This window comes from Plectrocnemia conspersa, unplaced genomic scaffold, assembly GCF_051122295.1.
Source record: "Plectrocnemia conspersa isolate PC_06_02 unplaced genomic scaffold, ASM5112229v1 ptg000006l, whole genome shotgun sequence".
NCBI classification, from domain to species: domain Eukaryota; kingdom Metazoa; phylum Arthropoda; class Insecta; order Trichoptera; family Polycentropodidae; genus Plectrocnemia; species Plectrocnemia conspersa.
In genome coordinates, this window is record NW_028277170.1 from 14423233 (window position 1) to 14438572 (window position 15340).

At 29.4% G+C, this 15340-nt stretch overlaps 1 protein-coding gene across 1 annotated transcript in view; it reads right to left on the minus strand.

The window, feature by feature from the left end:
• Nucleotides 1–376: 376 nt before the first annotated feature.
• Nucleotides 377–15340, minus strand: part of LOC148234323 (N(G),N(G)-dimethylarginine dimethylaminohydrolase 1) — a 76835-nt gene continuing 61871 nt past the window's right edge. The window contains exons 3-5 of the mRNA XM_088187788.1: nucleotides 14867–14964; nucleotides 13068–13292; nucleotides 377–12006 (exon numbers count right to left, since the gene is read on the minus strand). Of these exons, the coding sequence (XP_088043914.1) occupies nucleotides 11881–12006; nucleotides 13068–13292; nucleotides 14867–14964 (449 nt within the window). The 3' untranslated portion in view covers nucleotides 377–11880. The remainder of the gene's footprint in view (nucleotides 12007–13067; nucleotides 13293–14866; nucleotides 14965–15340) is intronic.

The following is a 15340-nucleotide window of genomic DNA, read 5'->3' on the forward strand; positions in this document are numbered from 1 at the left end:
ATGGCAGTCGGACTATAACTAAATGATTTGTGAATTCCGTGAATACATTCTCAACGAGATATCTAGAAAAACTGCTACATTTTTCGCAGATCAATTTAATTGCTACCCCAACAAAAGCTTCGTTTGAGACTAAAACAATTTCAGAACTTTTCTCCTTTTATTTGTCGAATCCCTCTATGTCTTTTTGATTCTTCAAAGTACGTTGATCTGTGGTTACATAGTGAACGACATTCGGTTTGTGATTTAGTATTAACACTTTCCTTAAATTAAATTAAATTCATGGTAAAAACTGAATATAAATAGGATGTGTGTTCCACTATTTTTTTCCTTACAACAAAAGCACTGAATATTAGTTGTAATTAATAAAACTCTCATAGACAGGGGTTGGATAGGTGTAATTGGTTAATAAATAAACATTGCATACATATGTAGGTTATTGGGCAATATAAATTACAGATTTGAATCGATTAATAAATAAACATTACATAGATTTATTTGTAAGTGATTGGGCAATATAAATTACAGATATTGGTAAAATGGTTTAGTTAAACAATATTTTTTAAATAATGGAATTAAGACGAATGGTACAAATTGTGTGAAAATGTTGGTTAAGTAACTATAATTTTAAATATTGCGTTAAGCAAATATACTGGTGGGTTGGGTTGGGGATTTTAGCGTCACAATACATCGAATTAACACAACATTCATTACATAAATCAACATATAGATGTATGTTTTAAGACTATTTAAGTAGACACATAATAATTAAACATTAATTATCACTAGAGCTTCGACATTTTTGGGGTCCGTTTATGAAATTGCAAAAATGTAATGGTATCGTGAAATTCTTAATTTTGGAAAATGTGTATTCACTTCTACAAGTAATTGTCAAGTTCTTACAAATTTGGATTATCACTATGGCAGTTAAATAAAGTGAAAGAGATGTCTAAAGCTTTAGCAAAATTAAATACACAATTAATTATTACCAGTAATCACGAGTTCAACATTTTTCTGATATTCTATAACCATCTCAACCTACTGCCAATCTTCAACGAAAAGATTTTTAATATCTTATTATAGTTCGTATTCTTTCACATACACACACCGATGTTGAGCTCCATACTGTTTAATAATATTAAACATTTAATAATAACACATATATTTTTTTTTTTAAATAATACCTATTCGGATTATATATTTTATTACAACATCCAATTATTTTAACATAGATAAGCGATAATGTACTGTTTTAATAGAAAATGAGCAAACATATAAAAAGATTTTCAAGATTAAATGCAAGAATTTGATTTACAGACTTATTAAAGAAACATGTAATGGAGAATGGTAATGCAAAATCAATTTGCAAAACCATATTTTTCAGTTTTATATAGAATAAAAATTTCACTGCACGTAATAAAATAACAATAATTCACATCCACCCAAAACAATATTATATTAACATTTATGTATATAACAAGAATTAAAAAGCCTTTCAGTAAAATATTAATCCAAATATTAATTAAGAAAAGCAACGAAACACACTAAGCTTCACAACACCGTTTAATCGACGTATTCTATTTGAACTCTGGCGCCCTTATTAATACGCGTTCACTGCGTTAAATATATAAATAAATAAATATATATGTATATTAATTTTATTAGGTTGGTAATAGTAATCAGTACTTAAATTTACGAAATGAGAGGTCTCGTGTATCACACATGTTCACTGTCTCTTTACCCGACGTTTTGACTTCTGATGTTAAGGTCATCATCGGGAGCAGAGTCTCAATATTATATCTTCCAAAGCACATTTTTTGGCTACAAGATCTTAGGAAGAAATAAATAGATAGAATAGATCAAGATTTTGCCCCTGATGGTGGCCCCAACACCGGAAGTCAAAACGCCGAGAAAAGAGACAGAGAAAATATGCGATACACGAGCCCTCCATTTCCCAAACCTAAGTACAGCTATTACAAAAACAAATAATAACAATATATACATCTGGAAGGCAATCTTGACCTCCTTTGCCGAAAATGTCGTATTCGTTTTCGTGTTTAGCGAAAACGTCGTTTTAGTCACATGAATATTCCATAGACAACCTTCTCTTTTCAACTCGCATTTTCCATTTTTCTATTTTTTTTTATTTTATTTTTTTCAATTTTTTTGGGGTATTTTCTATTTTTTTTTGTTTTGTGGTATTTTTTCTATTTTTTGTTTGTTTCTCTTTTTGTTTTTCTTCGTTTTCGTTTTTGTGTTAAACGAAAACGTCGAATTCGTTTTCGTTTTTGGCGAAAACGTCGTTTCATTTTCGAAAGATCGAGATTTTTCCCCAGATGTGTCCAACATCGAAAGTTGAAACGTCTGGTAGAAAGATGAAAAAAAATGCGATAAGCCATTCCTCTCATCTCAAAAGCTGGGTACAGTGATGAATGTATTGCAAATCGATGTTATAAATTATCGCACTTTTTCGGCGTTTTAACACCCGATATTGGAGGATAATCTGGGGCGAATATTACAAACATTAGTTTTTTTTTTACATATATAAGTATATACATTTATATATATACAACTATATAAGCAACCATTATACTTATAATATTCGTCCCAGATGTTGACCCCAACATTGAAAGTCGAAACGGCGGGTAGAGAGATGGATAAAAAGTGCGATAAGCCAACCCTTCCACTTCCAAAGCCAAGTACCGTGATAAATGCATCACGGTAGTTAGCTTTGGAAGAGAAAGTGATAATTTATCACGCTTTTCACCACATCTTTCTTCTCGGCGTTACGACTCCCAATGTTAGGGTCGTAATCTGGTGCGAATATTAAGCATATAAGGATTGTTTAAAAACATGAATGTATGGATGTAAAAACAACCTTTATATTGATAATATTCGTCCCAGATGATGCCCCCAACATCGGGAGTCAAAACGTAGGGTAGAGAGATTAATAAAAGGCGCGATAAATCAACCATCCCATTTCCAAAAGCTATGTACCGCAATGTTGCAAAAATAAATAATTGAGATATTTAGATATTATAATATAATTGACTATTCAATTTTGCAAAATGGATTTTATTACGGTACTGAGATTTGGAAATAGAAGTGCTAATTTATCGTGTTTTTCACTACATCTCTCTTCTCGACGTTTCCACTCCTGATGTTGGGGACATAATCTAGAGTTAATATTACAAATATGAGAGTTATTTATATATATACAACTATATAAACAATCCTTAAATTTGTAATATTCGCTCCAGATGATGCCCCCAGCATCGGGAGTCGAAAGGTCGGGTAGAGAGATGAATAAAAAGCGCGATAAGTCAACCTTTCCATTTCCAAAAGCTAAGTACCACAATGTTCCAAATACGAATAATAATATATTTAAATTATTATTATGATGACTATTAATTTTTGCAGTACAGAATTCATTATAGTACTGAGCTTTGGAAATAGAAGTGCTAATTTATCGTGCTTTTCACCACATCTCTCTTCTCGACGATTCGACTCCTGATGTTGGGGACATAAGCTAGGGTTAATATTACAAATATAAGAGTTGTTTATATATATGTATATATATACATATTTATATATACACTATATAAAAATCCTTACATTTGTAATATTCGCCCCAGATGATGATCCCAATATCGAAAGTCGAAACATCGTGTAGGGAGATGAATAAAATGCGGAATAAGTAAACCCTTCCATTTACAAAAGCTTACTACCGTAATGTTGCAAAAACAAATAATTACAATATTATTATTATTATGACAATTTGTTTTTGCAAAACAGAATTCATTACGGTAGTTAGCTTTGGAAAGAGAAGTGACCATTTTTTGCGCATTTTACCAAATCTCTCTTCTCGGTGTTTTGACTCCCGATGGTGAGATCATTATTTGTACAGTAAATATTTATTTACACAAGCTTTCGTCCGCGATGTGATAGACATCCTCAGATGCAATTTACACCGTCACATCCTTTCATCTGAGGACATCCGTACATGGCGGACGAAGCTTGTGCAAAATTATACTTACCGCAGTTAAATCGAATCTTACCTAATATGCAATTAAAATATTCACATTATTAATATACACACACACATATATATGATTATTATTATTAATAAAAAATATTATACATCAGCTACTTCTAATAACTACTGAGCAAATTTCATGCGAATCATATAATGTACAAATTTGTTAGAATCTAGGAATTGTCTATATATATATATATACAGTTTTTCCTTAACTTTAGTCAAAAATTTAAAATTTTAATTATTATTATAACGTAATAAGCCCAGCAAATATGAGTACATATAATAATTATTATTATTGCTTTTATTATTATTAAGACTTAACAACTCGATTCTCTAATTTTAAATGATGATATGTCAATGTTTACTAAGTGACTATATGAGTTGCAATGGCACATGAATATTATGGTTGAAATTTGATTAAATGTAAAAGTGGCAGTACTGGGCTTCTTCTATTAAATATGATAAGGTTATATTGCAGTGTGCATAAATTTAGGGTTTATATATATACATAATATTATAAATATATATTTATTAGTAGGTAATACTTATATTTAGAAATAATACCAATATATAATCATAATAAGATTTTTTAGAGAAATATAAGAACCGGTAAAACTTCAATCTAAAATATTAAATGCTTTGACAACAGGCAACTTTGTATATTTAGTAGTTTTTATGATATTTATTTTGGATTACATTATAGTCGCTTTATGCAGGATTAATAGATGACAAAAAGGTGAATTCATATTATTATTTTTAAAATTATACTTTTAATGAATGATCAGAAATGCTGAGAAAGTAAATCGAGATGATACACATTACTATCAGCAACTATAATTAATAAAAATCTTTCCTTTTATATTTTTTATGAAGCAATATATTTTTTTGACTGTCTAAAAAATCTGTTTAAGTAGTTATACCCGAATAAAGTTTTACAACATTTCAAATCGAATATATTAATTGGAATGTGAATACTTATACACATGTTCCACGTATGCCTATAACAACATTTAATATATAGTTTGAAGAAAAAAAAATTTTTTTTTTGAGAAATTGCCGAGAAATTCATTTAGAATTAAGATTTTTTTAAACGTCAGTTTCATCAAAAACAATTTTTTCTTCAAATTTGACGTAACGAGAAAACCATCGTATGCATTTTTCAATTTATTGATATTTTGTACTCGTCTATTAAGAACTTCTTAAGATCTTCTAAACCAAATATTCCGAATTCAAACATTTTAATAGTATAAAAAATATTATTCTTGAAACATATACTAATCTATAAACTATGGTTTACATATACCTAAACCTTTGCGATATACTTTTAAAGATCTCGCGAGATTAGTGGCATGTAAATTAGATAATAATATTATATTTGTGTGTGATTTGTACTTTGAATCATATTAAAAATAAATATAATAAGCTGTGCAAATATAAGGGTTTCAAAAAAGCTTCCTATAACAATCTAGCGTACGATACAAAATAAAGTTGCATTGCAAATGACGACAAACTTCTATTCTAACACGTAACTACATGTGTACAGGCTACTTTGTTTGCATTTTCGATTGGTTTTCTCTATTTGTCATATATGTACAACGTTGTTGACTATATGTTTATTATTAGTGATTATATGTAATTAATATATATTAGTTAAATATGTTTTTTAATGTGAACTATTCTGAAACTTAGTACTTAATTAAGCATTTATAGCATATATATTTTAACAAACTAGCGTCTACTGAAAAGATATATCTGATATGTACATTGATAAATATAATTTTATAATGACGATTTTTGAGATGAGATAATGAAAAAAGGGGGTTACCAGATTGAAGAAATATGACGTGAAATGTAACTAATTTTCGTGTATCTTTTATATGTTGATGTTGTTGAATTATTCGTAAAAGTAACATTGATGATTTTAAATTTGCAGTGCAATGTAAACATTTTGGAACAAACTATCCGGGCTCTTCAGGTGTAACGTAGCCATATACCATAAACTTGCAAAGCAATGCTATGTTTTAAAAAAACAACGACATTCTTAGTCACAGTATTCTGTAACTAAAAATGTTTACAAAAAAAATTGAATCAGTTTCTTACAATGCAATTTGAAAAAAATATAATTTATAGTTATACATAAGTTTCAAAATACGTGATCATATATTATGTACTTTTTGAAATTGTTCAAATATTGTTAAACAAGAAAGATAGTCACGATGGATTCATGGATGGATAGAAAATTGCGTTACAGCAATAATGATTTATGGAGAGTTAGATGAAGCGATACATATAAATTATAATTAAAAGCAAAATTCAGGTAGGTTTCGGATACTAATTATGCGAAAAACATTCCGGGCTCACAGATTGCCAGCTGATCATTTATTAAAAGGCCAACAGCGTAATAAGATATGCAAAATTTGAAAGTTATTTTCATAATCCTAATTATTCCACAACTCTTTCATTCGACAACTCTCAGGCATCTACATACGATGTTGGGCCTTTTGGCACTCTAATACCAATTTATCATATTTGCTTATTGTCCACCAGAAGAAAAAGAGTCTCAAGGCCTCAAAATTACACGAAAATTTCATTGTGAGAATTTGTTCGCAAGCATTTCATCAAATCAGTAAATTTATATTGAGACATATTGTATATCTATCTAATAAAATGTTAGTTTCTTATGTAAAGGGATAATGGCCCGAAAAAAAATTCTGACACATGAATAGAAAATATACGGTTTGATAGTCCACGAAAGATGTTGATCTGGTGATGTACAATAACAAATAAAATAAAATTGCACTAAAGGAATATTGATTTAAATATCGATACAGTCAACATTTATAATATTAGCGATGATAATATTGGGATTTTAATTTTTTACACATGAATTTTAATTTACGGTTTTGTAACACATTGAATTCTAACAGCTTTTTTATAATAACACAAATTATTTAACTAAAGTTGAAAAGCGTAAATTCCCCAATGTCTGGTAACCCTAAGACCAGCAGCGTAGCTATGGGAGTGGCGGGGTGGGGGTGGGGGGGCGCTTGCTTGAGAGCAGCATATTCGCGATAGATCTTAACCATAAATGCATAAGCGTAACAATAACTTTTATATGCTTATTATTGCTTCAATTTTATACAAATATGAGTATTATATAAATGATATATTTAATTAATTGTAAATTATTTTAATTTATTATTTGACAGATCATGGTAGAAAGCCATATTTATAATTATTAAAAATTTACACGTGTTTATTTGTAATTTCTAGTATTGTTTATTTCTGTAGAAGTTACAAATATTCACGTATATTTTTATAATAATACATCATTTGTTAGCAAATTCAATGAATAATCAATTTTTATGTTTTTTTTTACTCTGTAATGATATGTTGACAATGTCATGTTTTATACTATACTATTTGATATAATGCATTTTATTGTATTATTTAAAATTAATTATAATGATTATTTGACAATTTGCTATTTTATTGCATTTTTTATGGTATTATAAAACACCATGTTTAAATAAAAAAACAAATAATGCATACTAATAATATGTGAAGAGTATGTAGCGTAATTGGGAAGTGAGGCAAAAGGGGCCACCTGTTCTGGAAAGCTTTTGTTTATTTATTATTAACTAAGCTACAAATTTTAGGAAGGTCAGATTTTGTTTTAAAAAAATATGGGGGAGGGCAATTTTAAGGTTTACTCCGGGCGGCACATACCCTAGCTACGCCACTGACTAAGATACAATAAATGCGACAGAACCATGCTAGTGAAAGGTTTGTCCCATATAAATTATTATGATATATGTTAATAATAACATGTTTGCATGGTTTCAAAGTACAACCAAACAAACAATATATGATATCGAGGAGAAGGCGTGGATAGTAGAAATTATATTTTGCCCAGGCTCTTATAGTGAAAGTGAGCAAAATATGGAACGGAAACATTCGATTTAAATACATTTATATCAATGAAAGGGCGTTAGTAGTATTACTATATTTTTCTCAGCGTCTTATAGTGAAACTGATAAAATTTTAGAAAGAGACATACATCTAGTATATCGAAGGAGTGAGAAGGTAGGGTAACCATATTTCGACCAGGTTCACTCAAGTGAAACTGTGAAAAATATGAGACGGAGACATTCTACTAAATATAAATTTATATTAAAAAGGGGAGGTTGGTAGGATTACCATATTTTGCTCAGACTATTATAATAAGCTAAGAAAATTATAGGGTTAAACATTACTATTACAATAAATTTAAATCGAAAATAGATGGATAGTAAGTGACCATACTTCAACCAGGTTCACACAAGCGAAACTGAACAAAGAATGGGACGAAGATATTCAAAATCGGTTGGTAGGATGACAATATTGTGCTCGGACTCATGAAGTAAAACTGAGCAAATTAAGGAAAGAGACAATCGACTTAAGCTAAATTTATATCAAAAGGGAAAGTAGGTAGGGTAATCATATTTCGACCAGGCTCACACAAGTGAACTTGACAAAGTATGGGGCGGAGAAATATGATTTAAATTAATTTAAATCGAAAATAGAGGGTTGGTAGGTGATTGTACTTCAACTAGGTTCATACAAGTGAAACTGAACATAGTATGGGACGGAGACATTCAATTTAAAATAAGTTTAAACCGAAAATAGAGGGTTGGTAAGTGACCATACTTCGACTAGTTTCAAGTATGTGACAGAGACATTCGATTTAAAATAAATTTAAATCGAAAATAGAGGGTTGGTAAGTGACCATACTACCAGTTTCAAGTATGTGAAGGAAACTGAACAAAGTATGCGATGAAGACAAAATGGAGGGTGGGTAAGTGTCCATACTTCGACCAGGCTCACACAAGTGAAACTGAACAAAGTATGGGACAGAAACATTTGATTTAAAATTAATTTAAATCAAAAATAGGGGGTTGGTAAGGTGAATTTACTTTGATCAGGTTCACACAAGTGAAGTTGAGCAAAATATGGGACTAAGAAATTTTATTAAAAATATATTTATATCGAAAAGAGGTGGTGAGTTTAATAGAGCATTTATCAATATTTGTTGATGTATATAAATAAAATAAAAAACATTTTTAAGATATAAATAAATTATTTGAATAAATATTAGCAAAATAAGCATGAACAAGAAGATTTAATTTACTGCCATGTCTATTCACTACCATGGTTCTGCCGGTGTACTGACAATTACAAATATATATATATATATATATATTTATAATTATGACATTAAAAGTATTTATTGCGGTTGCTATGTCTATAGCTACTGCTGCAGCTACTATAGACAAGGTAATATTTGCGCGTTTTAAAATTTTATACATATTTACATTTTATAATATAAATCATGTTATATTACATTACACATACAAATATGTGCACGAATATATACATATATTTTCGTATATATTTATATAAGTGCACACACAAATATATGCTTTTAGCAAACATATATAATAAAGCTATATATTATTAATATTATATTTACTAAAATTATAAAGACCAAGCTTTAACTATGAAATTTCAATGAATTTTCAATGAATTTCAAATTATCTACTAAAATATTGCAGGATACACATTTTCTTCAAATAATATACACTTTCCACTTCGTCATCTATAAATAATAGTAATATTTAAATAAGATATAAACGGTATTACAATTCAACACTCCAGTTTGCAAAACTCAGTTAAACTTGCATGCTAATTAATTGTTTTACATCAAACTAATCCAAATTTAAAAAATATTTGCTTTATTGTATAATATAACAATCGCGAATAACGCAATCGTTATTCTAATTATCAGCAAATTTGGATCAGATTTTTGTACTCCTAACTCTTAAACGTTGTTCAATCACATACTTTACCCATTTTTACCTTACGTTATAAAACACCAACCGTTACATTATAGCTAGTATTATAATTATATAATACATATCAAAACGTATAGTTTTGCCTAGTATAATTAGTATTATAATTGAATATCATATATCAAAACCTATCGTTTTGCCTACAATTATTATAATAATATAATATGCATATCAAAACCTATCGTTTTGCCTAATATATAATATTAAAAAAGTTTACAAAATAATAATAAATAATTTAAAAAAATGTTGAAAAAAAACAATCTCATACAGTGTACTGAAAAAGTTAAGAAAATAGTTTTGGTTTAAGTTCAAATGATTTGTTTAAATAGAGGGTTCATTAATATTACTATAAATTAGTCTCGGTGACATTAAAAATTAACTAGAATATTGGTTATCGTTAATGATGTGCAAATCACTGCTGTTGAATTTAAATATCAAAGAAATACATCTATATACATACATATTTATGTTATATGAGATTGTAATACATGTATTATGGCTAATAATTGAGTTAGTCTATAACCATAATACATATATTTAACTTATTATTAAAAAAATATATAAATAAAGAAATAAATAAAATAAAAAGTAAAATAAAATCAATTTATTTATACAAAAATAAAATATTAAAAAATCATAACACACAAGTACATAAAATAAAATCAACTGATACAAAACTATATATAATGCAAAAGAAATTAATTTGACAACTAAACGATATCACTACGCTACTGCTTTATATTTTTACTTATATTATAAATACTTCAAATTGCATATTTTAGCTATGGTTATATATTATATTTACAATAATTTTGAAATAAATTAATGATATTTATATATTATAATAAGTTAATATAGCGATTAATATATTTTTGAATAAATGTTTGCCGCAGTGAACGCGCATTAAATATTAAACACCGACTTTGGTTCACATCTCTTAAAGTATTCGGGGATATTACTCTTCTCTTTCCAATTCGACTATTACAGTCGACCCAAAAGCTTAATAAATTTGCAATACATATAAATTAGGATGACTTTAACTAAACATTTTACATAAAGTATATGCATATTGCAGTTCATGAGTTGATTAAAAAAATACATTAAATTGATATTAGTTATTAAAAGATATAGAAAAGGAATGATAATTTTAAATAAATAAATTACAGGAGATCAGAAGTTACTGTTTAGATAGCGTAGCTTCTAGATTTCCTGTTATATAAATCTCATTCATACATCGGGTGAATACTTATATTAATAAAATATAAAACAAATTTATATTAAGAGATAGTAGAGTTACATTTGGCAATATTTTAATTTTAAATTAAATTCACTATATCAGTTTTCTCATATTTTCATTCTTTCGCATCGTTAAATGGAAATACATGAATGACTAGATGTTTAAAATATGAGCATGGAGGAAAATCAATCCTATAAATGTGTTTTACGGTAAAGATGTATGCGTAGTAATAAACGTAGTGCTACAGAAGGATAATGGCATGTGTATATTAGCCAATAATAATTACGACATATAAGAGCTTATATCTATAATATAATATGAATATAAGTTATAAATATAAAATTAAAATTAAAACACAGTGTGAATATATCGACAGTTACATTCTGTTTGATTTGGAATGTTACTGACAAAAACATATTACGAAGACAAATAATAAATGGCCGTCAGTAGAACGATCAATAGACAATAAAAGAAAAGAAATCCAAAGTAAGTAAATAATAATAAAAATGTAAGATCCTCATCACTCTCTCTCCGGTTGTAATTGTTCATCATCACGAAACAATACTCTCCTCGGGTAAATGTTGTACACGCGGTAAAAATGTCTCGAGCAAGATACGATCGTATAAAAGAAAAATGTGATAAACATTAACGTCAGAGTTTCTGTGATTAAAGTAAGACAAAACATTTTTTATGTTAGAAATGATTTAACGGGTGGTTCACAAATTCTTGTAATATTTAGTGCGGTCAATTAAGAGACAGCACGACGTCAGACCGGACGATATCTTTGATAGTTCCGAGAAGCAAATGGACCGACGGGCGAAATCAACTTTCTCGCAGAACACCTGAAAAACAAAAATAAACAGTTGCTCTTCACAAAACGTTTATCCCGTTAAAACTATTAGAGTTAGTTTGGATTAGTTGTCGGGAAACTAAAATACAGGCCCTCTCTAAATCACCATGCTGATTAGTTCAATCATTCGGGATTAGTAAAAAAGAGGGTGAGGCAAAGAACGGATGGTGCATTCGAGATGAATATCTTGAACAATAACAATATACTGTCCAAAATACACATAATCAAGAGAGAGTTAGTTATATCAAACTGACCGAGGCAAATTTCCAACTGGATCGAAAGAGATCGCCGAGGCTGTAGAAGATAGGATGTATTATAGAGAAGAATGTCACAATTGGGTGAAGAACAGAATCTAGTAAGATCTAATAGAGACACAAGAGTATTTGCTTCGGTGATATATATTTTAACATTCACTCACTGCATGTTGATTAGTTACATGAAAAGAGGAGATCTCTATGTACATTTTTAAGTCCACGCATTGTGAGAAATATGTATTACTTCACTAATCATTCTATAACGCATGGAAGATTAGGAGGAAAAAATGAAGTATATGGGAGTATAGCCATAGCACAAGGTTTTTTTCGACCACATTTGAAATGAAAATCGCAGTGACGTCCTCCTAACTATAACAGGAGAGAAACAAAATAAGAAGAAGAAGAGCATAAAAAATAAAAAATATAATAATAAAAATAGGGATCTCAAATACCTTTTTTAAATTATTTACATTTTCACATACAATGGTTATTGAGGGCCTGGTTTAGGGTACAATATTTACATCACCAGAATGTAAATCGTTCATAATAAAACAATATTATTACATTAAAGTATAAAAACGTACAGATAGAGTAGATAAACGAAGATATATATGGAAAATACACTTGTAACAAAAATAGCGTAAAAAACAAATCGCATCAATACTTCCATTGTTCAAATTATTTCACACACAGATTGGCACAATAATATGAAACGCTGTACAATATCAGTGTACACATTGATTTATTGCAGCGCATAGGCAACAACAAAACAGTTTGTTTAATATAATTTAATAATCACCTTGAACGATTCTGGTATTTCTTCAATGCCTAGATGGATCAGGGTCCCGTTGACGTAGAGACAGTTTGCGGCAATATCTTCCGGAACAGTAAGTGTCTGGTACGAGAAGGTAGCTTCACGCTCGATTCTCTTGAGGACTTCTTGGGCTTCTTTGCTGGCTCCTACGCAAAGAACATTCGGTCCAGCCATAGTCACGAAACTCTTTAATCGTCTAGTGTTTGCCACCTAAAAAATATACCACAAAGTGAATAAAAGATAATTTTCAAAATATACAATTTTGTATTAAAATTCTGAAATTAAAAGATAGCGTTCATCCAATTGTACATAATTTTGGTAATTTTTTATTACACAATAAAATAATTGTGCACTTTTCTGCCATGCAGGGGCCATTCGCCTTTACTACATAATTAGAATACTACGCAGGCTGATTATTGTAATATTTTTTTATTCGATTGATTTAAAAATTATATTTTTTATCACATTACTTTTTTTGTTTCTTTTTTTGTTGTATACAACTAATAAAAAAATATTTAAAAATTTTTAAATGCAAATAAATAAATTACGCCACACAAATATTATTTTATAAAGTAAAATTGCTCAGAAAAAATTGAATTATTATTATGATTAAAAACATTTTAGGAAATTAATGCAATAATCAATTAAGCGCAGTATTTCGCTCGCAACTTTTTTTTTAGCACGTGTCTTCAAATAATAAAACGTTTCAGTTAGCGATGACGGTAAATTTAAACCAACAATTAACGATTAAAGTTTGATAGTTTCTCTAAAAATAGTGATAAAACTGCAGTTGAATTATAAATCTACATATATCAAACACAAGGTAAATGTCACATATATATGTATATACACTAGTAATTGAAAAGTAATTTTAATAATTATTATTTCTTTTATGGTAAAAATCGAGTAAATGTATGTCAGTTGTAGCATGTTCATTTTACTCAATTTACAAGACAGGGAATAAATCAAATGATTTACCAAAGTAGACTAAACCTTAAGGTTGGCAGTTGTGATTTAAAATTAAAATAAAATTGCTAAGTTAATTGACAAAAAACTATAAAAAAATGAGTTACTTGAGAGGTCCGTAATTATGCTGATAAAGAAATTTAATACAAAACTGTGCAAATGAAAATAGTTGTTTATGAACTAATTCATAAGTATATATTTAAAGTTGTTTTAAATCCATTCGATATTGGACGAGCTAATATAATCTAAATGGATTACCGTAGCACAGACCAAATCGCAAGGTTGGTAGCTATGTTATGCTGCTAAGTAAATTAGATGTACCAGAACTTTAAAAGTGAATACATAACAGAAGATATGCTTTATTTACAGTTAAAGGGAAAAGAAAATTAAAAAAATATGATGGTATGCCATTTCAAGTTCATTTTATTCAATTGTGAAGATAATTTATGAAATCTACAGCAAATAAAGTACTACAGCATACACTAACCTGCGATATTGGTAGGGATATTATGCTGTTAAAACTATGCAAATAAATGTAGTTGGTTATGGAGTTATTTTTAAGGTGCTTTAATTCTTTAATCGATACAGTGACAAGATTGACCTGATAGGTGAATGTTACTTTCTGTATTAACTTTATCTTTAACGGTTGGTTGTAATTTTTTCACGTCAGATTGCTGCCGTTGTGCATTTGTATTGCAGTGTTTCCAAGCAGCTCAGGTAATTGAAATTGATAAAAATGTTTTGACCTTATCCTGCTGTATAAGATGACACCTGATTAGAGGTCTAGGCGCAACGCCTTCGGTCGGGACTTCCATTACCTTGATGGGCGTGCAGGGATATTCCGGGAAAGCCGCAGCAACCGCCCTCGCTCCCGCCTCGTTCGATCCTTGCGACAACCCGATGAAGAATTCCTTCCCTGAAAACACATTTTAAAAATTAGTATAAATCGCACGAGGAGGACAACTTTCAAACATCAACATAGAAGTGCATAAATGAGCTTTAGTAATTTTTATCTACAGAGAGAAGCCATTGTTTTACCCTAAACGGTTATGGAGATATTATACTATTGAAAACTCGATGCGTTGTATGTCGACATTAACTCATTAGAAGAGACAAAAGTCTGAGCCGCACAATCCAAGTTGAATCATTGATATGGAGCGCTAGCAACTCTGCCCATTGCATAGTCGCCCTACCCTCATCCCCCAAAAGTCTATGATCCCGCAGAGGCGATCGGTGCCCCCAGTCGCACCACTGCACCTACGCCCTCCAGAAAGTTGACGCCAGTAGACCTT